This window comes from Hippocampus guttulatus, chromosome 6, assembly GCF_054856545.1.
Source record: "Hippocampus guttulatus isolate MCC_2025c chromosome 6, RoL_Hgut_1.0, whole genome shotgun sequence".
Lineage (NCBI taxonomy): Eukaryota > Metazoa > Chordata > Actinopteri > Syngnathiformes > Syngnathidae > Hippocampus > Hippocampus guttulatus.
Genome location: NC_141266.1, coordinates 25,791,444 through 25,815,000, shown reverse-complemented (window position 1 = coordinate 25,815,000; position 23,557 = coordinate 25,791,444). Strand labels below are relative to the sequence as shown.

At 52.2% G+C, this 23,557-nt stretch overlaps 1 protein-coding gene across 4 annotated transcripts; it reads right to left on the bottom strand.

Annotated features, from left to right (window-relative positions):
• Window positions 1-1,899: 1,899 nt before the first annotated feature.
• LOC147204436 (persulfide dioxygenase ETHE1, mitochondrial-like) lies at window positions 1,900-23,167 on the bottom strand. 4 transcript variants are annotated; one of them, XM_086113188.1, is made up of 19 exons: window positions 22,711-23,166; window positions 21,679-21,823; window positions 21,458-21,606; window positions 20,739-20,868; window positions 20,067-20,156; window positions 19,861-19,977; window positions 12,250-12,395; window positions 12,037-12,147; window positions 11,376-11,504; window positions 10,390-10,518; window positions 8,619-8,819; window positions 7,950-8,060; window positions 7,073-7,160; window positions 6,257-6,359; window positions 4,897-4,978; window positions 4,647-4,790; window positions 3,676-3,880; window positions 3,502-3,587; window positions 1,900-2,364 (listed from the first exon to the last, which is right to left on the bottom strand). In XM_086113188.1, exons 1-19 carry the CDS (start codon window positions 22,906-22,908, stop codon window positions 2,230-2,232), a joined length of 2,499 nt encoding a protein of 832 aa, XP_085969314.1. In that variant the 5' UTR covers window positions 22,909-23,166; the 3' UTR covers window positions 1,900-2,229. The 4 variants fall into 4 exon arrangements, with proteins under 4 accessions (XP_085969314.1, XP_085969315.1, XP_085969316.1 ...); XM_086113189.1 differs by having other exon boundaries at window positions 4,647-4,787; XM_086113190.1 differs by lacking the exon at window positions 7,950-8,060 and having other exon boundaries at window positions 22,711-23,167.
• Between the last annotated feature and the right edge of the window lie 390 nt (window positions 23,168-23,557).

The window sequence follows — 23,557 nt, the reverse complement described above, 5'->3', positions numbered from 1 at the left end:
ATTCATCTCCCCTTTTATTATTTATAATTTTATCTGTGGTTTTATTGTTCTTGTTTTGGTTGTCAAGTGTCCTTGAGTGTTTTGAAAGGCGCTTATAAATGAAATGTATTATTATTATTATTATTTTTATTATATTCTTCATATTAGCCAGCGAAATATTTTGAATCAGGATGCCTGTAGTGTACCTGCAGTGGTCCACGATGGGCGCAAAGGGCGGATTGAGCGCCTTTGACTTTCTTGGTAAACTTCAGCATGCCGATGGGAGAGAAGGGCCAGCTGGTGAAATGGAGCTGCGTGACCACACGCGGCATCTTGCCGGCATCGCTGGATTGCTACGAGATGAACGTAACAAAGTGTCAACGATTGGCGATCATAAACCGATCGAGACGCAGTTAAGGCAACAAGCATTGCGAGTAGTAAAAAAAAAAAAGCCGAAATGGCAGCGGCGTCGCCGCACACTGTGCCATCTTGGATCTCACAACCAGGTTTCCACCAAATGACACTCTTTCACTGCCATGCCGTATCACAGAATATCAAGGCAGATTGAACCAGTGAAAAGGCATTAAAACGATTACAAACGATACTTACGTTCGCCATCACTGGCGGAACACGGGCAGGAGAGATTCAATGACCTCAAAGCAACCAAAAACATTATGTGATAGAACTAACGGCGGCGGCGCTTCCGCGAAGGGGGCACGCGAACACGGAAGAGATTAGCCGCTGTGTTAGCCAAGAACGGAGTAAAATCTTTTCACCGCCGCCTCGCCAAAACGCGGCCGAATCTCCGACGTGTTGTTGAAGCAACAACGGTTGGCGATCTTAAACCGATCGAGACGCAGTTAAGGCAACAAGCATTGCGAGTAGTAAAAAAAAAAAAAAGCCGAAATGGCAGCAGCGTCGCCGCACACTGGCGCACTGTCCGCCATCTTGGATCTCACAACTGCCATGCCGTATCACAGCATATCAAGGCAGATTGAACCAGCGAAAAGGGATTAAAACGATTACAAACGATACTTACGTTCGCCATCACTGGCGGAACACGGGCAGGAGAGATGCAATGACCTCAAAGCAACCAAAAACATTATGTGACAGAACTACGCAAGACCGGACGACCACATTCGTGCAGAAGCGCGGGGATATCATTGGGTTCCCTCGTTGTTTTCCTTGGGGACGTCACCGACCGAACAACCTGGTGGGAGGGAGACAACAGCGACCCCTTGGAGTCTCGGGTGACTTGATGAACTCACTCATCCAATACAAAGTCAATGGCAAAGTACACGCATTTGCTTTCTGACTCTTCACGTGTCAACAGAACAAACGACAGCCAAGAATAAATTATTTTACATTGTAAGGCGATTTCTTTTTTATGTTTGTTTCTCTTTGAATAATTCAATTCACAAAGTAGAGAAAAATATTGAGAGACAAAGTATACAAAACACAGAAAATTCATATCCAGAAATGCACAAAACCTCTCAAAACACACCAGGGTGTTTACACAAAATGTAGTTGAAATAAAATTAAAGAAATAAACCATCTTAAATTATATATGCTGGCAAATGTGTTTTCACAACTTTTCATTTCATACAATGTAGAAAAATAAGTACATAAACAAAAAATTCAACAGAACCTGGTTTCTTATGCATATATTTTGATCTACGAATGGAGAAATTTGCTAAAATAACGAGCACCATTTGAAGTGCCTCTGACTGACCCCATATCAAGTTCAGCTCTTCTAGCAGGCTTTTCCTGACATTTTCTTTGTTTTGTCTGATTTTGTGCCGACACTGAATGATGTTTGACATGTTGCTACTTCCATTCCATTCATATCTTTCAAACTACTGTGGTCCAAAAATCTGATAACTATCGCGGATGTACACAAAAAAGACAAAAACCAAAGGCAACATTTTTTCTTGACATGTTTAATAGTGCATTGCGAACAGTGTATGGCTGTTTTTCCAAATCCAGGCAAACGTCCACAGAATAAAGTAATCTTGCAAAAACGTCCTGTATATACACACACACACACACACTATAAATTGGACTTCCATCAACCCAATTTTGATTGCAAGTTCATATATTTATTGGTCCCGTAGAGCTGTCACGCCCGGCGAAGGTGTGTCGGGGGAGACAAAGTACTCAGTAACAGACTGATCAGAGTCCTCCCTCCTTTCTAAAGTAACACCTGCTGCTGCTGCTTCTTCTTCTTGAGTTAGCGCTCAGCCATCAAGGTCAATAGCGGCTATGCTCGTCGGTCGCTGTGACAATGACGTCCATCCAGATTCTCATGGCGACCGGATTGGACGCCACCAGGAAGAAGAGGCGGTCATATGTCTTGACACAGAATGTCAGGCTGGGCCGAGGCGACTGGGCAACAGGTGAGATGGCAAGCAAATATTACGAAAAACCTGCTTGCAGAAAGGTTTTTACTAAGGGCTTCTATTTTATTCTATTTAGATCATTGCCATTAGATGCGCGTATACCGCTAGATCAATTATCATGTGCTGACATTAAATCCTAATGATTAAATATGTCATATCAAAATGCGATTGTATTGCTCTCAATACATACCCCCCCAAAAATCTCAATAAGTCAATGTACATGTAAAACATAAGTTATAATGTGATTAATTTCACACCCCCATATATATATACAGTATATATATATACATACTGGATATATACATACACATATTAGAGCTGTCAGTTTAGCGCGTTATTATCGGCTTTAATTCAAATGAATTTTAACGTGATTAAATTGTTTCTCGCGAGATTAATGCGGCACACGTCACAGCAGATTTTAAGTTGCTCTCTAAATAAACCGGAAACAAAACAACAAACGCGCTGCAGAAGTCCACACCCATGTCTGTTTTGCCAGCCATGGCAGCGTGAGACACCGAAAACGGATACTTAAAGAGTTTATGAATGGAAAGTTTACTTTCAAAAAGTTGCCAGACTGTTCCATTAAAAGTCAGTGCGGGCCCTGAGCCAAAAAGTTTGCCCACCCCTGACCTAATCAGTAATATCAACCTTCAATGAATGAATACATATTTTGAAGTTGCAATTGCATTTCTTTTAGAGTCATTTCATTTTGTCAGGAAAAAAAAAAAAAAAACATCCCAAACCGAATGAACACTACTAATCGAAGTATTATCCGTTTGTATTTTTTAAAGTAGGTAAATGGACATTGCTATGACTTATTTCAATACGTTGGTAACACTTTAGAATATTTCATTTCTGTATTTCACAAATTATTTCATAGTTGAACTAGCTATTTAAGTAGATTTATACTGATCCAATTTGGATTTTGACGGAAAAAAAAAAAAGAAAAAACAAGACGAGAAAATAGACAACCTTCCTGGTGTAACTTTAGCAGTTTGCTTATCTTTAGCTAAAGGTGTCACCCAGTGGTGGCCTTATTTGGCACCACCATCGTCAAGTTACTGGGATTCAAACGTTGACGTTTGTTTCGGAAATGTGTCTTGGTTCACGCGTGGCAACTCACGGAAGCGGCTGTGCGCAGGTGGTCATAATAAACCTCTTCTACGGCCTGGAAGTAGATGACACCTTTCAGCTTCCTCTCGTCACAATCTGAACAAAAGCAGAAGAAACGCATCGAAGATGATTTTTAGCCATGCAAGCAAGTTATTTTCCGGGCCCTCGGGGCGAGCGGTGCAACCTGTGTAGTAGGCCAGCCTTCGGTGGTCGACGTCGAAGAGGAACCACCTCTTCTTCCAGGTCTTAACGCGGCCGCCTCGCTTGGTCAGGAAGCCGGCGCAGCGCCGCGACGACAGGCGCGGGTCCGTGCAAGCCGACACCCCGTGACCCAGAGACTCCACGTGGGTGCGCAGGTCAAAGTCCGGGGACAGGGACAGGGGCAGCCGCTGACGTACGCAAAGAATACACACTCAATAGACCACCCTGACTATTAACCGGGCTATTTACCAGTCAGGTACAAATCATATAGTATGGTAGTATGGTATGGGGAATTTTATATATATACAGTATATATATATCATTGGAAAAAAAACACAGATCCTTATTTATTTATTTGCCCTTCCTATTCAAATTCCCCCCCCCCCCCCCGCCCCCACCACCACCACCACCACTTTTCTTATTTTTTTTTTTTTTTGCTAAATAAAACATCTGGAGATGCATGCTTTTCAGATACTGGTCAATAAATAGTTTTATACTGTTGAAGTTCAAGCATGTATCCCAAATTGTTTTAGTCCTAACAGAAACGATTCATCAAAATGTGGAGCTACACGCTTTCCACTGTATGTATCGTGCCATTCGATCTTATTTCCAACGACCTTCTAAGGCAGGGGTGTCAAACTAATTTTTGGCCCGGGCCACATTGTAGTTACCCTTTCACACGGAGGGCCGTTATGACTGAAACCATATAAAGAAGTCAAGTTGATTTAACTTTTGTTGAAGTTACTATCATGAGGGGTTTGGTCACTAGAAAATGCTGAGAATATCTCTCCTATTTTTTTACATAGGAGAATTAAAAATGCGGGTCGACATCTTAGAAAGGATCCTGGAGGTTGACATGTTTTATATTTTTGCGGGCCACATAAAATGATGCGGCGGGCCAGATCTGGCCCCCGGGCCTTGAATTTGACACCTGTGTTCTAAGGGCTTACTGACCTCAGGAGGGTTTAGCAGGGACCTGCTTGGGTTCTCTCGTGGCTCCGGCCTGTGCGGACGGTCTGCTTCTGCTGCTTCTGACCTGGGCCAGTTGAGCTCTCGCTGCCTTCTCTCCTCCAACGACGCTCGTTGTCGCTCTTCCTGCTTCCCCCCCCCCCCAAAAAGAAAATAAAATAAAATAGCCCATCATCCAAAATAATGTCATGTGCGGCATCTGATGCGCAAGTCGGCGCTTTTGCGCTCCACTCACTCTCTCTCGAAGCAGCCTCTCCCGTTCCGCCGTGGCTTCCCGCAACTTGCGCTCCATCGCCACCAGATTCGTCAGACACGGACTGCCAGAGTAAAAAGGCGTATTGAGAAAGTCGCAAGAATCCGCGGTTGGGTGGATACAATAAAAATCACAGGAAATCTCCCATTTAGATTTCAAATGGACATTTGCGGCTCAGTTCGAGCCCGGGCCATTGCGACCACGTCAACGTGTCCTTGAGCAAGATAGGACAGAACTCCTCCTTTGATTCGCTCCTCTTTCATCTAGAAGTGCTTCAGACAACAAAGTGGATGCAGGAAAGTGGTTAAGATTGCACCACGGCCTGTGTCTCATGTGTTGTTTTGTATTATTTTGTCTTTTTTTTGGTTAACTTTTCTTTTGATGGCGGCGCGGACACCCGCGGCGGCTCCTCTCGTTCTCTGTTGAGAGGGAAGAAATTTCATCTGTGCTGTATGTTACATGTTACACATACAGTAAGTACATTTGACAAAAAAGTTTTATCCAATCCTTCTAACTTTTTGCGGGGCGGGGGGCACAGTCCTGAATTAAAGACAGTTTCACGTGGCGTCATGAGATGTGCTCAGCAAATTGATCATGAGCAGGGCCTGAAAAAAGTCTGAAGAAGCCATGCTCCAAAAGACGGGGGCAAGTCTGCCATCTTGACCGGTCGTGGCCCTTTTCAGGAGCTTTTCGCAAGTGGCCTACTGGTGAATTTGCTCGAGGGATCGCCCTACCAAGTTGGCAGTAATTACGATCAAGGGATGCGCGGTGCAAAATATTGGCTTTTCCGTCATTGCCCGTGTGGCAAAGTTTGACGACTCGCAAAAAAAAAAAAAAAGGGAAACAGTCACAAAGTGTAGCGCCGGCACGACCCCTCGGAACGGAGTTCAGGCCCTGACGACAGTGTCAGTGAGCAGCGGGAAATTTGGCGGAGATCTATCACGAGCAGACCTACAAAAGAAGGCCTGGAAAAAATAAAAATAAAAATCACACTTGCCGTCTGCCATTTTTTTTTTCAGAGACGGCCATCGGCCGTTTCCGGGGGGGCGCTTCAAAGTTGACCTAAGTGGTCCTGGATATTGAGTCCCACTGTTGCTAAACTTGAACGACATATCATAAATAGATGCAGTGGTCTTCAAAATGATTCAAACCTCACTGCATTTTGAGCAAGTTGGACATTGATTTGGAGCCAGATCAACTCAGGACTCGCAAAACAAACAAATGCAATTTCAATTGGAGAGCCACCGATCAAAGTTGAAATGGCCACGTTTCGGTCGTTGCGGTCATCCGAGTTTGTTCGAAGCTGCGGTTGCCATGACACGAGGCTTAGCGCAGAGCTGACCTGGCGGAGCCATCGGCGTGCCCGTCGTGGAGTCCGCGCGGCGGAGAGGGGCACCCGAGCGCCTCCCGGGGTCGGCCGCCGCCCGACAGGGACCGCTCCGGGCCTGCCGGAGGAGCGAGACCGAGACGTCAGCAAACTTTACAGGAGACGTTTGTTCTGTGCGAGAGGACGCCAAACGAAAGGAACGACATTTGGACGTACGCGCTTTGCGGTGGACAGCGAAGGATTCTTTGATGGATTTATCAAACGCAAGGCATATCGGTTTTTGCTGATCCACAGAAAACAACAAGGCATCTCTTTGGATTGCGACAGAAAAGATCAAAATGCGGCTAGCCAAGGAAAATTTCCTATGAAAAGCATGTCCGCATTTTTGGAGTTGTTCCCTCAAAAAAACAGGACGGGAGCAAACGATTGCGATGATGGAAATGCGTGCTTATGATTAGACAACAAAGCTCTTTTTCGAGACAAAAATCCATCCATCCATCCAAAAAAAAGAAAACATGTCCAGATTTGGTCAGCTCTTTTTCCAATATAAAAGGTTGCATACATAATGGTTCCCAATCCCCCCACCCATCCTGCCTCCCCAAATGTCTTTCAGTGAGGCATGGAATTGAGATTGAGGTGCACAATTGGAGTCCTCGATCGAAAGCCGTGCGTCATTCCTCTCGCGGGCATGACGCGCCCAAGAGGAAAATGCGGGCCCCGAACCGGATCATCTGGTCCGTGCAGGTCAATCCGGCGTCACGCCATCAATCTGTCATCTTCCCGTTCGTGACGGCGCAAATGGGAACAAACGGCGGAAGCGAAGGCGCTCACCCTGGGCCGACACGGGCCTGTCCTTCGTTCTGCCGCCGCGGTGCCAACTCCGTCGCCGGGGAAGGGTGCCGGAGTCCTCGCGCAGCTCCTTCACGCGCAAAATAGCAAATGCAAAAATGGGGGAGTTATATGTACGATTGGAAGTGAATGTCAAATTTCCTTGAGATCCCAGATGGCTTTATGTGTCCCAAAACGTATTGTTGCTGGCGATTTTGAAAATGTCCACGTCAGGCTTTCGGTTTTGGAAGAAAGCAAAGTTTGACCAACGAAAGCTAGCGTGATAATACGGATTTTACCCCGCATTGTTCTTTATAGCGATGACATTTCAGAAAACAATCCAACTGTTGCCGAGCCCAAAAAAAAAACATGACTAAAAGACAGAATTGCGAGACGACACCGAATCTTATGATGAAAAGGTGACGCGCTGGAGCCCGGGCGTCAAAGTCGAGGCCCGGACGCCAGGTGCGGCCCCTCGCTGCATTTTCTGTGCGTCGGCTTCACGTTTCTTGCAAATGTTCTTAAGATATCGAAAAGGATTTTGGGTTAGCACGAGCCTCGAAATAAATGGAAGAATTTTCTGACAAACAATTGCCGACTGGCTTCCGATTTGAAAATGTCAATTTGTTGTGTATCTGCGATCGTGTAAAGCCACCCCGCCGTGGACATTTTTCTGAGAGTCGACGGTCCTAAGCATACCTACCAGGTGACAAAAATGACAGAGGACCCCTTGCTTTCTGACATTTGCACATTGCGGAGGGAAGGCCCAAGTATTATTGGCTCGCGTCTCGACGACGAGCGCAATTTCGATTCGAAACCCGAGCGCCCGGGGCGGATGATTTCCAAATTGGCCGCGCTGGAGCAAAACGCGCTGACCGACCGTGTGGGCGGAGCTCAGGAGGTCCTTCTTCTGCCCGCTTAAGGCTTCCAGCTCTCGCTCCTTCTCAGCCTCCACGTCTCTCAGCTGCGTCTCCAGCACCTGAACGCGCTCCTTTTTTGGAGGGAGGGGGGGAGAGCGCAGTGGTGAACTTCTTTATCTACCTGCGTGGCAATCAGGTGCGTGTGTGCGTGCGTGCGTGCGAACTCATTTTGAAAACGACTAGGCGCGATTCGCTTCCTTCTCGTGACTTCCGAGTGCGGTTGCAAGAAAAGCGAGCCCTTCAAACAAAAGTTTGAAGGCAGCTTTAGCACGAGAGCGTTACGGTTTCGGGACGGCTTTGAAATCCAGGTTTCAAGCCTACTTTTATGGTTAAGCCACGGGGTCAAATTTGGCCCCGATAAATTCTGCTACTCAAATGCTAGCCTTCAAATGTGGCCCCAATCCTAAACGTCTACTGACGAAGAGGGTCGGGCAAGACCGAAAGCCATTTGTTTCAGAATGATCCGTTATTGTGTGGAGCATAAATACAAGTGGTATCGGGACTCCGCGCCAGCATCGGTGAGCGCTTTAGAATGAATATCCGTAGCGGTGACGCCCCCCCCCCCCAAAAAAAACGGTGGTATCCAACAGCCCAGACGGGAAGCGTCAGGAAGGGAGGCGGTGGGTTACCTGTGCCGCGGTGACGGCGAGCAGCTGGCAAGAGATGTCCCGCTCCAAGCTCGCTCTTCTCTCTCGGCCCCCGCCCCCGCCCTCGCCATCGCCTTCCCGGCCGGCACCGGCCCGCCCCTCGTCCGCGCCGCTCTCCTGCTCCAGAACACGAAACTCCCAGTCCTCAAAGGCCCGCACGGCCGCCTCCATCGCCTCTTTGTCCTGCGGCGACAAATGGTTTCCCGCTGATGCTTTCAAATTGGAATTTCAAGGCAAGTACGGTTTTGGGTCGCAGCCGGGCTCAGGTTCGGCCGAGTCCGGGTTTCAAGCCGGGGTCGGGGTCTCAAACGAGGTCCGGGCCGCTCGAGCGGGCTTCCGAATGAGGACGGCAAGTCCGCAAAAGGATTCGCAACCCCGTTTGGCGCGTGAAGCCGGGCTTAGGGGTTCGAGTCGGGCTTTGCCGCCCGCTCGCCGGCTCTTCCGGGAGGCATTCGAGGAAGGCCGGCTCGGGCTCTCTCGCGAAGGTTTCGAGCGAGGCTTTGGCAGTCTGCGTCAGGATTTTCCCACGAGAGGTCACGCTGGCAAGTGAGAGGGTTCAAGCCGGGCTCGGGGTCGCTGTCAAACAAACAAGCGCGCGCGTCGCGAGACGGGGCCGGCTTTCAAGTTCGCACTGAAGTCGCGGCGTCTCGTCCGGGGAAAACAAATTTGGACATTCATTTGGGTGACGGCGACGCAGCATTTCCATATGTGCGATGCGGCGGGGCCCGACCGTCTTTTCTTTTCGCGGGAGGGGTGAAAGTCACAGCGCCCGGGGCACAGCGACACTTGCGGATCAGGGGATGAAGTCTGACGCACGAGCGAGCAACTTTGCCTCGCTGCGGACGACGCGGTCGGCGCACGCGACGGCCCAAACGCTTTCTTGTAAGATGTCAAAGTCCCGCGACGAGCGTTTCGGGCCCCGTTTGGCGTTTCACGCCAACGTTTTCCAGCCACCGGTGGGCTTTCCGGTCTTCGGCCGGGGCTTTTCGGTCTCGCTTTCCACCCGGGAGCGTTTGACGGCGCCGAAAGAGAATCGACGGCGAGCGCGAACTGAAACACGTCGACGGGCTCGTTGCGGGCGCGGGCGCTCGCGCCCGTCGGAAGGCGCGCGCTCGCGCGACGCAATGCGACAAAGCCGCTTCCCGGTTTTCTCCTCTCGGCCTCGTCACCGTTCCGAGCGACAATTCACATCTTTTGTGCGGCCGTGCGGCGGCGGGCCACGTGGGCTCGGACGGGCGCGCGACAATCAGTCGAAAGTGCGACACGCAAACAAGAACTTGGAAAGCGGGCGTCAGTGAGCCGAGTTGCCAACGACTGCGCCGTTTGCCCGCTTGCTGGACTTTGAGCCGACGGACTTTCGGGTCCTCGCTCCCAAACCCGGGGCCGGCTTTCGAAAATCAGGTCTCCGGACAAGGGGAGAGTTTCAAAGTCGGGTTCGGGCTTTCAAATGAGGATTTGAAGAGGGCTAGGCTTTGGGAAGTCATTCGAGACAGGGTGAGAGATTCGAAGGAGCCGTCGATGCCTTTCAAAATAGTTGGCCCGGGGCTTTTGAAAAAGGAGGATTTCAAAGCAGGATCGGGGCTTCAAGTTTTCCGGCGATTCCGGAGCCATCGGCGTACGCTCGTCTGGGCGCGGTCGCGGTTTGCGAGTGAGCTTTCGAGTCGGCGTCGGCGTTCCCGATGGGCCGCGTGTTCAAAGCCTCGATCAAATCGCCAGCCGTCCGCACTCGGCGAGCAAACTGCGCTCCACTCACGTGCTGCAGCTGAAGCGCGAGTCGCTCCCTGTGGCTCTCCGGCCGGGTGGGGATCAGCGCCCGCTTCTCCTGCCATTTCCTCCTCAGCTCCCGCACTCGCAGCCTCTCCTCCTCCAGACGCCGGCGCTCCTGCGGCCGCCGCGGCCGGCAAAGGGCCAGAAAGCTTGAGGGGGGCGCGCTCATCCCGAACGCTCGCTTTTCCCGGAATCCGAGCTCGATACCATCTCGTGTTTATGCGGGCGCGTCGCCGTACTAGCGTCCCCCAACAAAGTCACGACGCTAACGGGAAACGGAAAGATGAAGAGATGAGGCCCGAGGGCTGCCTGAAGGCCCCGCAAATTTTTTTTTAAATCATTCCTTTACAACAGAGTGTGGGGCTTTTTTTTTGGGGGGGGGGGGGGGGGGGGTTAAAAATGTCAATTCAATGTCACCGTTTGCCCGAAACAAACACAATTAAAGATCATGCGAGAAAATGGTGTGATTTGGCGCCCAAAAAAAATAATCTTACGGCAACGGCTGTGGCGGTGGTTTGCAAAATAAAGCTGTCCAAAATGCATCTTCTTCCGCAGTCAAAGTCGCGCGCAGAGAAGTCGCCATCATTTGGGTTATTTTAAAAATGGCGGTATCCAACCAAGTTGTCATTTTGCAAGAAAAAGCTCAAATAGAGCAAGAAAATTTCAACATATCAAACCAAAACGCTTTCCAAAATACACCGTATGCCTCGGGGATAAAACGTACAAAAAAGTTGTCCTTTGCTCACAAAAAAAAAAAATCAGAGTACAAAATAAGCCTTCTCCTCCGGTACGAATATGATGCGCCAAAGTTCCATTTTTGCAGCGGTTTTTAAAATAGCCTCGTCATCTGCAGTCAAAATATCACCCGTACTAAGCTGTCATTTTGCAAGGCGCGGTGCGCGGGCGTCCGACTCGTCGGCCCGCACGTAAGAAGCGGCGGGCGTTTGCCCGCGGCGGCAGACGGCGTCTTACTTGTTGCCGACTTTGGGCGGGCCCGGTCCCAGCTCGTTCCCGCAGCTCCCGCAGCTCGCGCGTGTGCCGGAGCAGCCGCGTCCTCTCCGTCCGCAGCTCGCCTCGCAGAAGGGCGATCTCCAGCTGCAGCTGAGAGCGCCCCAAGAAGCTCACGTCGGACCGGCGCTCGACGCTCTGCCGCACCGACGGCGAGCCGAATTGCGCTCGTCCGCCATCGCTACGGACGGCCGCGTTTCTTTCGAACGCGCCGGTCAGGAAAAACAGAGTCGGCTGTCGCGCCGGCGCTCGTAGGAGGTGAGGCCGATTCTCGAGGTCTTTGCCGCATCTCGCCGCAACCGCCGCGCGCGCGCCTCTCGCGCCGCCCGGCCGCGTTCCTTGGGCCCCGTCGCGGACGGATCGATGGCGAGAAAAGTCGGCGGCACGGAAGAAAGCTCCCGTGTGGGCGTTCCCACCGCGGACTCCTCGCGCTTCCCCTGAGCGTTGAAGTAAGTGCGGCCATGTTCGCAGTGGCTTCTTCGCGCTTCTCCCCGAGTGACTTTGCCAAGACTCTTCGCGCCAAGCGTTGGCTTCCACGAGACCCGCCTGTTGTCGCGCTACATCCAAACCCTAACAAGTAAACTATCGTAGAACTAAAAGGGAAGAAAAAGAAATATCGGCTTACCTCCAGCTTAAGTTCTTCCTTCTGCCGGTCAAGCTCAGCGATTCGCCGATGGAGCGCGGAGGGCGACGACAGCACCCCGGGCCGGCCCGCCTCGGTCCTTTTGACACCCGACTGAGAGAGAAACGGGCAGTCGAAGCGCAAGCGGCGTTCGAGGCGCACGGGCGCGCGAGCGACGTCGCGAGTCGAGTCGGCGGCGGTCTCGGTCCGCCTCACCTTTTCGCTCTCCGCGCCGCTGCTCTCCGTGTCCGACTCCGCCCCCGAGGAGGCGGCGCCGCCGCCGAGCGGGCGAGCCGTCGGCGGCGACCGCGGCCCGTTGCGCCGCTGCCTCCCGGGACTCGCCGTGCCGCTTTGGGGCATCGCTAGAGAAGGACGGAAAAGAAAGAAATGACGAGGCTGGCGCGCAGCTGCTGGCAAAGTCCTTTTTGGACCCCCGAGGTCTCTTATCATTTTAAGACTTTTTAAGAATCGGTGAGAGAAGCCACAGCGGCCCCCGCTCACTCATCCGTCGTTGCACCGTCACACAAACAAACGTCAGCCGACCTCCCGTAAAAGTTCAGTCGGATACCAACTCATCACCGGCGAAATTTTGGGAGCAAGGTCCGCGCTTCGTGTCGACGCGCTAACGCTGCGAAAACACAACGAGACTTGGGATACAAACCGCAGGGAAAGAAAGACCGGTTGGTCCAAAAGAGCGGTTTCTTGTTCAAATAAGCGGACTTGATTGCGGGGGAGGGGGGGCGCCGCGCGATAAGGAAGGAATGGAGTGAGGCGGCGCGTGTGTGCGCGCGTAACGCGGCCAGGATTTGACCCGCGCGCCGGCGGCAGAAGGCTACGCGTGACAGTCGGCGCTGCTAATTATCAGGCGCGGACCGGCAATAAGCGGCAACGGCGACCCGGCGACCGACATCCTGCGCCTTTGCGCGTGTTCAAGAGTGCGAGCGGCAGGTCGGAGCGCAAGAATGCTCCTGTTGCACATGAGCGCGACGCCGGCGCCGCTCGGCTAGCGACCGCTCGAGTGTGTGTCTTTGTCTTCTTCATCCTTGTGGAAATCTACAGTCGATATGTTGCTCGAATTCGTGTCTTTCATTTGCACAAAATTGTCATCATGCGGTCATCCGCGCGTGCGGGGAAGGCGGCCATCCGATATTTTGCTTTTGCATTCTTCAACACGGCAGCAAGCGCGCGTGAGGGCCAGGTCCTATTTTTATCCACTCTGGGTCGCCATCCGTCTGACTTTTCAGGGTGCGGGGCTTTAAAAGGCGGGGCCCGGTCGGGTGAGTGACGCGGGTGCCGGCGAATGACCGCAGGCGTTGCCAAGTCTGGGTGTCGAGCGACCGGACCCGAGTCGTGGCTAGCTCCCGTCCGAATAAGACGACGACATGTTGCGGCGCAACCGGCGGCCGCGTCGCCCCTTGACCGCGTACAACGATGGTCTGACTTGCGGCTAGCTAGCTGTATTCAATGAGCTGACGGGACTACGTTACCTTCTTTCTTTTCAAATGCTTCTAACGCGCACGCCAAATCAATAGGAGGCCGAGGGCGCAGTGTACGCATCGACAAAATGATATCGTATAGATAAGACCGGGACAGCTAACCCCGGTAAGACTCCACTCGCCAGAGGAAATGCTCCCGCCGTTTGCGTTAGCACGTGCAAAAGTGTTCTGTGTGCCGTTTCTTACACATTAAACCGGGGGGCGTCCAAGTCATTTTTTGTCGCGGGCCATTTCGGAGTTCCGGCCTCCCTCGGAAAAACTCAACGTTATTGACATTGACGTGACAATTTGACATTTCGGTACAGATTTCACGAAGGATCGTGATCATGGACACACAGGATTAGCTCACATAAAATAATGGGGGGGTGGGGGGGCTTGACTTTGACACCTGCGCATTAAACTGTGATGATTGCCCTGCTGCTACCGGCGGGACAAAAGAGCAGCAACGTTGGAGCACGCGCGTGTTTGCGAATGCTAATGAAAGCTTGTCACTCTGCATTCAAACTAGGGGGGGGGGGGGGGGGGTGAGAGTGAGTCACAATGTGGAACAATCCACAGAGGCCTGGCTTGGGAGGCCACCTCGCTCTCTGCTCACTGGCTTGCGCACCCAAACAACATGTGATTTCACACACAAGTGACAGGGCAGGAGAAGCAGGAGGAAAGGAAACGCACCGGGGACCCCGACCGGCTTGCTTTGCAAAGTCACTGCAAATCAAAATGAGCCACGCTCGGGTTATTTCTCGATCGGGAAATGGAAAAGGATTCAAAAGTGACACCCCGACTTGCGGGTGACTCAACATAAAGGGGGGAAACGCCACGATGATTAAAAAAAAATGGTGTGCAAAGTACGGAGCCTGGGCCACATAAGTCCGATTCAAGAGTCCTGGGGTATTTGCTGCATTGAGACTCTTTTTTTTTTTTGGAAGCAATTCGGTGTGAATCAGCGATTCTCCGTGTGCTCCGGTCACCCATCGCGGTGTGCCGACTCCTTCCGGTGGGATGTGAAAGAAATATGGCCCAGGTCCAGTTCAGTTGTTTTGAACTTTGACTTTCATGATGTTTGCATGTAATAGTTAACTCATTCACTCCCAAAGACGTTTTTATACGTCTTTTCAGACTTGGTCCAGAATTGGCTGGTGCTGAATGAGTTAAGGACTGGTCGTTCTTTGCATTCATTTATTTAGGCTATACATGTGTGTGTGTGTGTGTGTGTGTGTGTGTGTGTGCGCAGTACACTTCAAGCGAATCATTCACTCGGTTTTTGTATCTAACCACATTCAAGCACAATATTCAAAGTGTGCATCATGTTCGAGTGGCTTGGATTCCCATCGAGGAGGACTCTCGCGTTTGCTCGTTTGTTTGTTTTCTCCCGACTGGAGCTCGTAAGCCCAACTCACTGGCTCCGAGGACATTTCAGAGTTGCTTTGCGTGAGATGTGAAATGTGAGGCAAGCCTCCTCTCTGTCCTTTGTTAAAACTGATCGGAGGACACGGTCGTACTCTTCGGCTTTTGACACAAGCCGAGACTGACACTCTTCACTTTCTTTCCTGGGGTTAGGGCGGTTCATTTGGAGTTGGATTTTCTCTTTCCAGTCATTGTTGTCGTCTTATTCTGATTTTAAGTTGGATGTAAAGTGCTTTGTTAGAGCTGCGGCTGTTGTGAAACGCACAGAATAAAGTTGGATTGTACGGACGTTGATGAACGGGTTTAAAGCGGGGTCTTATGGCGGCACATGGGAACTTTTTTAGGGGTGTGGGGGGGGGGGGGGGGGACACACGCCCACATAGTAACTTTTTTAGGTGCTATGCTATATATCTATAATATAAAAAGAAAGATATATATACAGTATATCAACTAGTTTAAGAAAAAGAGTAGAAAATAACAACAAACAAATCTATTCGTAAAATACTCATGAAAGTCGAGGGTGAAAAGTTACAGATTTTCAAGACGAAAACATTTTGGGAGGGCAAAACTCACGGTATCTTTTCAAAGTCGAAAAAACGATTGTCTTAATATGACGACTTCAACTTATCGACAACAAACGGTAACTTCCAGTGCGAAGCCAAAGAAACGGAGAGTCGTCGTGCTGACTGAACTGAGATCCGGTGAGGCGCGCGAGTCAGGACGAGCGGCAGGGTTGAGGTGTTTTGCTTTTGCTTTTTCACAAATTCCAAATGGTGACCGCATCGCCGCGCTTCCGCCGAAATCCGCCAGTGAGCGTTTGAAGGAGCGTACCTCGAATCCAACGGCTCCGTTTACGTTCCTCCTCCTCGTCTATTTTAGTCTTCACGTTACCATCAAACCGCCCGCAGCGCGGCTCTGCCGATCCAAATAACAGAACGCTCAACCGGGCGAGAGTCCGGGAATAGCTTCCTCGCGGACGACAAGTTAAACGCGCGTACTTTGCGCGGGCCGCGATCAGGGCGGGCGGCTTCAAACGGAGCAAAGTGCGAGACGTAAACGCCGACCCGAGTTGCAAGAGTCGACGTTTGAACTGACCGACGCGATACGTGCGCTCGCCCGAGTGGCATTTCAGAGAATTTTGCTTTCACTACACGGCGGTTCAACTTTCAGGGTGGAGGAAAAAAGAAAATCCAACAGGAAGTTGGCCATTTTGGATATTGGCTGCTATTTTGAGCCAATTGCGGGGCCCGTACGTTGACAAACTCCTACCGAGAAACGAGCCGAGCGGACAACCGGGAAGGTGCTCGTTTTTCTTCTTGCAGACGCGAGGGTGGCCGACGAATTTTGGTCGCCATTTCTACGCTCCTCCGAAAGTTACAAAGTCATTTGCCCTCACAACTTAGTGATCAACATGAAATCGGGTGGACAAGTCGATCGTAACAGATCGACCAAAAAAAAAGACTCATGGACCCAATTGCTCGGAATCGAACGGAAAGTTGGCCATTTTGTATTCAGGGCGACATTTTGGCCACATTCGCGGGCTGGTCTGTCAAACTCCGACAATCATTTTCCAAGGCGAGCTCCAATCGGAAGCGGGCATTCGACGCTAAAGGCAGACGGTTTTCTGTCCGCGCCATCCGACGCGAACAGAATCGACGTCGGGTTCTCTGATCGCTTGAAAAACGGAGTCCGCGATTTTCATTTCTTGTCAATCGAACGACCGGTCGAGACCAACCCGCGTCACCGTTCCATTCAACTTTGGAGATTGGGCTGCGCCCCTTCGGGGCTCTCGGCAACATTGTCAAAACAAGAAGGAAAGAGATCCGTTCCCGAGCAGCCTTTGCTCTCAAAGGATGAAAGGATCAGACGGAGATTTGGCCAGTCTAGACAATTCTCCGGGCAGAGCGACCCGTACGCAAATGGCAAAATCATCCAACCTCCGCTTTCGTCAGATGCACGCGGTCGCTTGACTTGCTGTGGTGACGGAGCGGCGGAACAGCAAGCAAGGGGAGGGTTTCACCCATATTCGTGACAATACAGGAGGTCAAAAGCGATGCTTCCTGAGCCCCCAAACCTACGATGGTCTTTTCGAGCCCCCCCCCCCCCCACCCAAAAATAAATAAAGTTCCGTTCTAGTGCCGTACGTTCCATACCGGCCTCCTCATTTGAATTTCCTCGCGGAGGATGGCGAGTCGAGCCACCGATACTTAAGGCAAAGCTATTTAATGACATTCACGAAGTGCTCCTCGGCCGTATCGGCGGGATACCGCGTCGTCTGTATCTTTCTTCAGCAGTTTTTGCCCTCTCGTCGAATGAAATTTGGAGGCTTGGAGGTATCGGCACTTGGCGAGAGGGAACATTCGGACGCCTCGTCCTGAAAATCAAACGCGACTAGTTCTTTTCGTCAACTCCTTTGGACGCGTCCGCTTTTGAGCGCGTTCGAGGCGTCCGTCGTTCCGATGTGGCGAAAGCGCGTGAAGCACGTGGCGTCGGTTAACTCGCGTCTGTAAACAACCCCGCCTCGCCCGTTCCGACCTCAAGGGGACCGACGCGTCAACGAGCCGGTCGCGTCCCTCGAGCCGCCACCAGCAAGGAGTTCGACGCCGTTTGAAAAGGGAGCCTACCTTAAATGGCGGACGCGGAGACTCCCATCGGGCAGAAGAACCGACGAGCGCCGCCGCTCGGGCGAGGGTTCAAGCGGCTTTCACTTCCAAAAGCCCGCGCGGACCTCTTGCTCTCGAAAGCCGCCGACGGACTCTTGTTTTCTTCCTCTGCCGCGGTTCGGTTCGAGAGGAATAGAGGTTCCGTGCCGCCGGCTCGCTCGTTTGGCGGTCAACAGGTGAGCTTCTGGCCCGGTGGGGCGGGGAGCGCACGACTGCGGAGGCGGAGCTTCCGAGCGAGCCGGAGTCCGAGCGGTTCCATTTCCGTTGCCGCGCTTGGCCGTTCTACGTGCTCTACGTGCAACATACGGCGCAGATGAAATGACCTTCCTCTCAACCCGTGCAACGTGTACATTGGCAAGACAGCATTCCTGTACTTTCGGGCATCTCTTCTTTATCCTCTGCAGCCTAACGAGTCACTCATCAGTCATTGTCAAACTTGGCCGTTTCCTTCTTCAGAAATATTTCGGCAACAGATGGATGTCATTCCTATTCATTTCAAAAAGGAAATCCTAATCGGCCGACAATTTGATTCGATTGATTTTTACAATCGCCGACACGGAAATAACAGCGTGGAATGGCCCCGAGAAGAGAGGACGTAAGCGAGCAAGCGGCTCGGAAGAGGAGCAAACTCAAATGGAAGCGCTTCATTCAACAAGTTGCTGTGTCATCGGTATGCGGCAGGGGCTCATTTGTGCTCCTCTTCGACAGTCTCACACACGCAAACCTGTCTTACAGGCAGCGCAAGCGAGTTGTTGAGATGCCCGACTCACACTTTGGTCAATGTTTTCAGTTCCAAAAGAAACGCGGTGGCTCCCAATCCAAATGGGTGGCCGTCCGTTTCTTAGAAATGCAGTTTCGAGCTCATATGTAGCAAAGAATTTCAAATTGTTGACCGTAATCTCTGGACTATAAACCGCCACTTTTGTCACACGCCGTCAACCCTGCCTGCCACTTGTTGAAGGATGCGGCCCGTCTCGAGGTTTTTCCAACGGCCGCCAGGGAGCGCTCGAGCAGAGAAGGGAACGGTGAGACGCCGTCACGTGTCACGATGAAGAGAAACGGCCGCGAGAGGGCGCACCTCGATTGTCTTTCCAGCTGGGTCCGTGACAGACTTGAGCAAACACAAAATCAGTTTTATGAAGGCTTCATTGCCGAATGAACACAGAAAATGCACAGCGTTCCAAAGTAGACCGAAATAGACGACAGTAGTGGTGGAAAACAACTCATCTCCCCTGCTCGGCGGCTGTTCGCACGACCCGCCGCGCGACGCCGTTCAAACTCCCAAACGATGATGTTTTACTCTCGACATCGGCCGGGTTAGAATGCCGACGGCAGATCCGTCGGGTCCGAATCGGCGCAGCTCAGCGTTCGTCTCCCTTCGCTTCGCGGTCCAGCGACGGGCCTCGATTTGTTCAACGAGGCAGCATTCACGACGACAGTCATCGTATTGTTCGCCCGGTTCCATGCGGCAAAAGAAAACCTCCCGAAAGAGATCGTCTTGAAAGTTGACGCAAACGCCGAATGAAGGAACGGTTGACCGAGTGTTACGGCACGGAGCGGTGCCCTTTTCTTTTTTTCACTCGCCTTCTTTGTAAATATCTCATGTTACGATACGGGCACCTGCGACTTCGAGACGGGTGCGGATTGTGCGTGTCCAAAATGGTTTTCGCTTGAAAAATGGAGTGAGCGCGGCTTATGATCAGGTGCGCTCTGCAGTGTGCGGAAATTACGGTAATTTGAATGCAGATCAACAAGGACACGTTTTCAATGGGGGCATATTTACAATCATATAAGCTGCCGGGGCATACCTCTTGATGGGGAGGGGGGGGGGAGGGGGGCAATGTGTTTGATTAGGGGCATTCAAACATGATGCACTCCGCAAACCAGGTTGGCAGGCACTGAAATATCTGCAAGGAGAAAGAAGAGCACTTGGAAGACTTGGCAAAGCCAGAGAGAGGGCGCACGCGTCGCCGTGGCCGAATTGCAGCACTTTTGCTTCCTCGCTCCTCATCAAAGTCGGCATCGACATGATCCTCTTAGAGCCGATCGGAAAACAATCGTAAACCGTTCAACGGTCGCGACGGCCGACCCTTCGGCGGACGGTGAACGGCGCGTCGGGCCGAGCGACGGGCTCCGCCATCGCGACGTTAAACGGGACAAGAGCCCATCACAAAGCTTTGAACCCAAAAGACTTGCTCATATAATCATCGTCAGATTTCGCTTGTACTCGGTTGGCTGAGATGAGCTCATCGCAGGTCTCGTACCAATTTTCGAAGGCTTTGGAAGATTCAGGTTGTTCATGATGGCCACAAAGTCCTCCAGGCTCTTGGTCAGTCGAGGGTTGAAGGTGCGCTCTTCGCCGACGGTCGACACCGTCTGACCTGGAAAGTCGACAAACGGAGGTCGCGGCCGGCGCTCGGGTTCCCCGAGCGACGCGCAAAGATGACTCGGAAGCCGTCGGTCAGCCCACCCAAGTAGTCGTGCGCCGGGTAGACGAGGCACCGGTCGGGCAGGGTAAAGATCTTCTGCTGAATGGAAGCGAAGAGCCGTTTGGGACAACCTGAAAGCGGACCGGAAATGGCCGAGGTTCAGCACTACGGAAATACTGCCCCCTTGCGTCCATAAGCCAGCATTACAAAAACAAAGACCGGCAGGCGGTCGACCTCCGAGTCGAAAAGCACGACTTGCAAACCATCCAGTAGGAAAGCGTGCGAGTCAATTCATTATTTCCAAACTTCAACTTATTACTTTCTTGTGTGTTCTTTCACGTGAGAAGATTACCAGTTAATCGTCGGTCAATATTGCCGTCTTTTGCGGGTTTTGTGATAAGAAAAAAAAAAAAACGAGTGAAGCTATAAAACTGCAGCGTTGAAAGCGATGTGGTCAAACATTTAGGGGAACCGAACATTTTGTGGGGGTGCCCCAAAGAAAGAAATGTTAGTCGAGAGCCCCAAGTCTGCTCCAAGGACCCTCTTCACCGATCACAATACCGAATGAGCACGTCTTCATGCGGACGCAAGCTCGTTGCCATAAGTAGGGGACGGTATGACACTTTGGAAAGCCGCGTGTTTGCAGACGCAACGACGAGCGCGTCGACCGCAACCTTCCGTCGGTTCCTGTTCCGGACAAACGGGACTTTTACCTTGCTGGAAATCAGTCCTGCCGCAGCCTCGTATCAGCAACGCGTCGCCGGTGAAGGCCATGCCCTCGTCCTGGGTCACCAGCGTCACGCAGCCGTCGGTGTGTCCCGGCGTTTCTCTCACAGTGAGATACTGCCGGGGAGCCGCCGTCAAGTCAAGGCGGGTGCCGCGTGAAGGAGGAAAAAAAGGGAAACTCATTGAAGCACAGCACAGATGAAATTTCTCCCCTCTCAACAGAAAACAAGAGGAGCCGCCGCGGGTGTCCGCGCCGCCATCAAAAGACAAGTTAAGAAAAAATGACAAAACGACACACGAGACGCAGGCCGTGGTGCACTCTCAACCACTTTCCTGCATCCACTTTTTTGTCTGAAGCAGTTACAGATTTCACCAGTGGATCAAAGACGTCATGCCGCAACGTCCGCTCCAAGCTAAGCTTGAAAGCAACGAGAAGCCGAATGAATGAATGCCATCACTTTTTTCACGGCCGGTTCCTCTTTCCCGACGGATTCGCGTTAGCGCATAATCACGCACTGCGCCGTGTGGAAATAAGTTGCCCCGATGGCGGTCAACCTCGAGGGAAGAGCGTGTAGAAGGCAGAGATTTCCTCGATCTCTCGTTTACCGTCCACGCTCTGGCGGCGCACCGCAATCGGAATGAGAATGAGAACGGCCCGACGATCGTCGTCGTACGGCGCGCGACGGCGGAGCGGTCGGGCACTTGCATGTTTTCCGAAGGCGATCCGGTCTCCCTCGGACAGCAGGATGTCGGCGGCGGCCCCGCTGAACTTGGAAACGGCGCTCTTCAGCCCGGCCAGCCTCGTCTTCATCGAGCCCGTGCTGGTGATGTGGTCCGCGTGGCAGTGAGTGTTGACTTTGGAAAGGCGACAAAGGCGAGGTTGAGTCACGCGGAAGGGCTCCGCCGAAAACGTCGCCGGTCGCCGACCTGCCGTTTTCAGACGGAGCCCGAGTTCCTCGATCAGCTTCAGGTCCCTGTCGATGGTCTCCAGCACGGGGTCGATGAGGACGGCGTCCTTGGTGACGGCGTCGGCGAGCAGGTAGGTGTAGGTGCTGCTCTCGGATTCAAACAGCTTGGCACACAAACGTTGGCTCGGTCGTTACGAGCGGACCGACTTGACGTGACGTGACGCGACTCGTCGTGTTTTCAATTCACCAACGTGGCCGCGGACAGATTCTGCGTTGCCAAATGAGGCCTTTTCGAGCCCTTCGCCAACTCGTCTTCGAACAACAAGCGGTGAACTACTTGTTGTTTTCCTTCCAGCGGAAGGCGGTCGCGGTGTCGGTCGTGCTCAACGTTGCACGGGAAATTGTGACTTTTTACAAGGTCGCAAAAGCGGCCGCGACGGTCGGATCTTTGCTGCGTTTTCCCTCTCGGCGAAGGCGGAGGAAATAAATACAATTACGATTAAGTCCGGCGCACTGTCATTTCGGAAAGTTGGCGGCGGCTTCGAGTTCGACTCCACGCCAGCTTGAACGCGACGATACCCATAGCTGTCAACTTTTCGGAGCGCCAACCTGTATAAACTACCCAAAAAATCCTTATAACATACCAAAGCAATTTATATGTCAAAATAACGGCAGAAAAAAACCCACGAAATTTTCAATGATATTTCTTGTAGATCTCCATAATACAACGTCTGGTTAATGTCTAATCATCATTCTACTTCGTGGCATTACTGTGTTCAGAGCTGTATTCCTGCGTTCCTTTTTTTCACCAACTCCAAATGATTTGGAGTTGGTGAAAAACAAACCCGGAAATGTTCAGAATCCGTATGATTTGTGCGATACGGCCATATACGTAAGATTCGCCACAAAATCCGTATGAACTCTGGCTAAACCGTATTAGTTGACAGGTATGCGATACCCGAAGCGGTTGAGACCGAGAGCTAACTTTGCTAAGGCTACGGAGCTAGCCGCTTGAGCGAAGCGAACAAAGGCCACAACGCTAAAGCGTCACCTGTCGGAAGAGGAGCCCGTCGTTCAACCGCGTCCCGGACGAGTACGGCCTCCGTCCTCGCGGCGAGGCTCCCGCACGCGGGCGTCCGTCCCCGGCCGGCGAAACGCTCGAGGCACCGCTTGGCGCGCGGAGGCCACCGAGCGCGACTCGCAGCCGGGCCTGGCGCCTCGCCGCCGCCCCGGTTAGCACGGAGCACATCGTCCTTCCGCCCCGCGAAGACGACTCGCTTGGAGAGCCGACGCGCAGCGCGAGCTACCGCGGGCTAGCCAGTTGGCTGATGAAAATGTACGATGGCGAAATCGTTTGGGGGGAGGGGAGGGGGTTTCCGCCGCCAGAGTCCAGTGTGTTAATGTGTAATGAGCCGGTGTAGAGTTCGACTCCAAAATGGCGCAGCCGTGTGTAATAAAATCAAACCAAGACTCCACTCTGCAAATATTGTGATGGGAAAAAAAATGTCCAGCAGTGACCGTTTCGGACTTCTTACCCCCCCCCCCCCCCCCCGAGCCTATCCCAGCCGTCTTCGGGCAGTAGGCGGGGGTCGGGGGGGGGGGGGGCACCCTGAATAGGTTGCCATGCCAATCGCAGGGCACACAGAGACCAACAACCATTCACGCCCACATTCACACCGCGGGACAATTTGCAGTGTTCAATCAGCCCACGGCGCCATGCATGTTTTCGGAATGCGGGAGGAAAGCGGAGTACCCCGAGAAAAGCCGCGCAGGCCCGGGGAGAACATGCAAACTCCACACAGGGAGGACGGAGCCGGGATTGAACCCGGTACCTCCGCACCACCGGACCACCGGGCTGCCACAGCCAATCACATGTTGCATAATACAGAATCAATTAG

Coding starts and splice junctions, on each gene's coding strand:
- LOC147204436 (XM_086113188.1), bottom strand. CDS start 22,908: ATGTGCTCCGTGCTAACCGGGGCGGCGGCGAGGCGCCAGGCCCGGCTG. Junction 20,869..21,457: donor GGATCGCCTTCGGAAAACAT/GCAAGTGCCCGA, acceptor GCTCCCCGGCAG/TATCTCACTGTGAGAGAAAC. Junction 11,505..12,036: donor AGGAAGAACTTAAGCTGGAG/GTAAGCCGATAT, acceptor GGGCGCTCTCAG/CTGCAGCTGGAGATCGCCCT.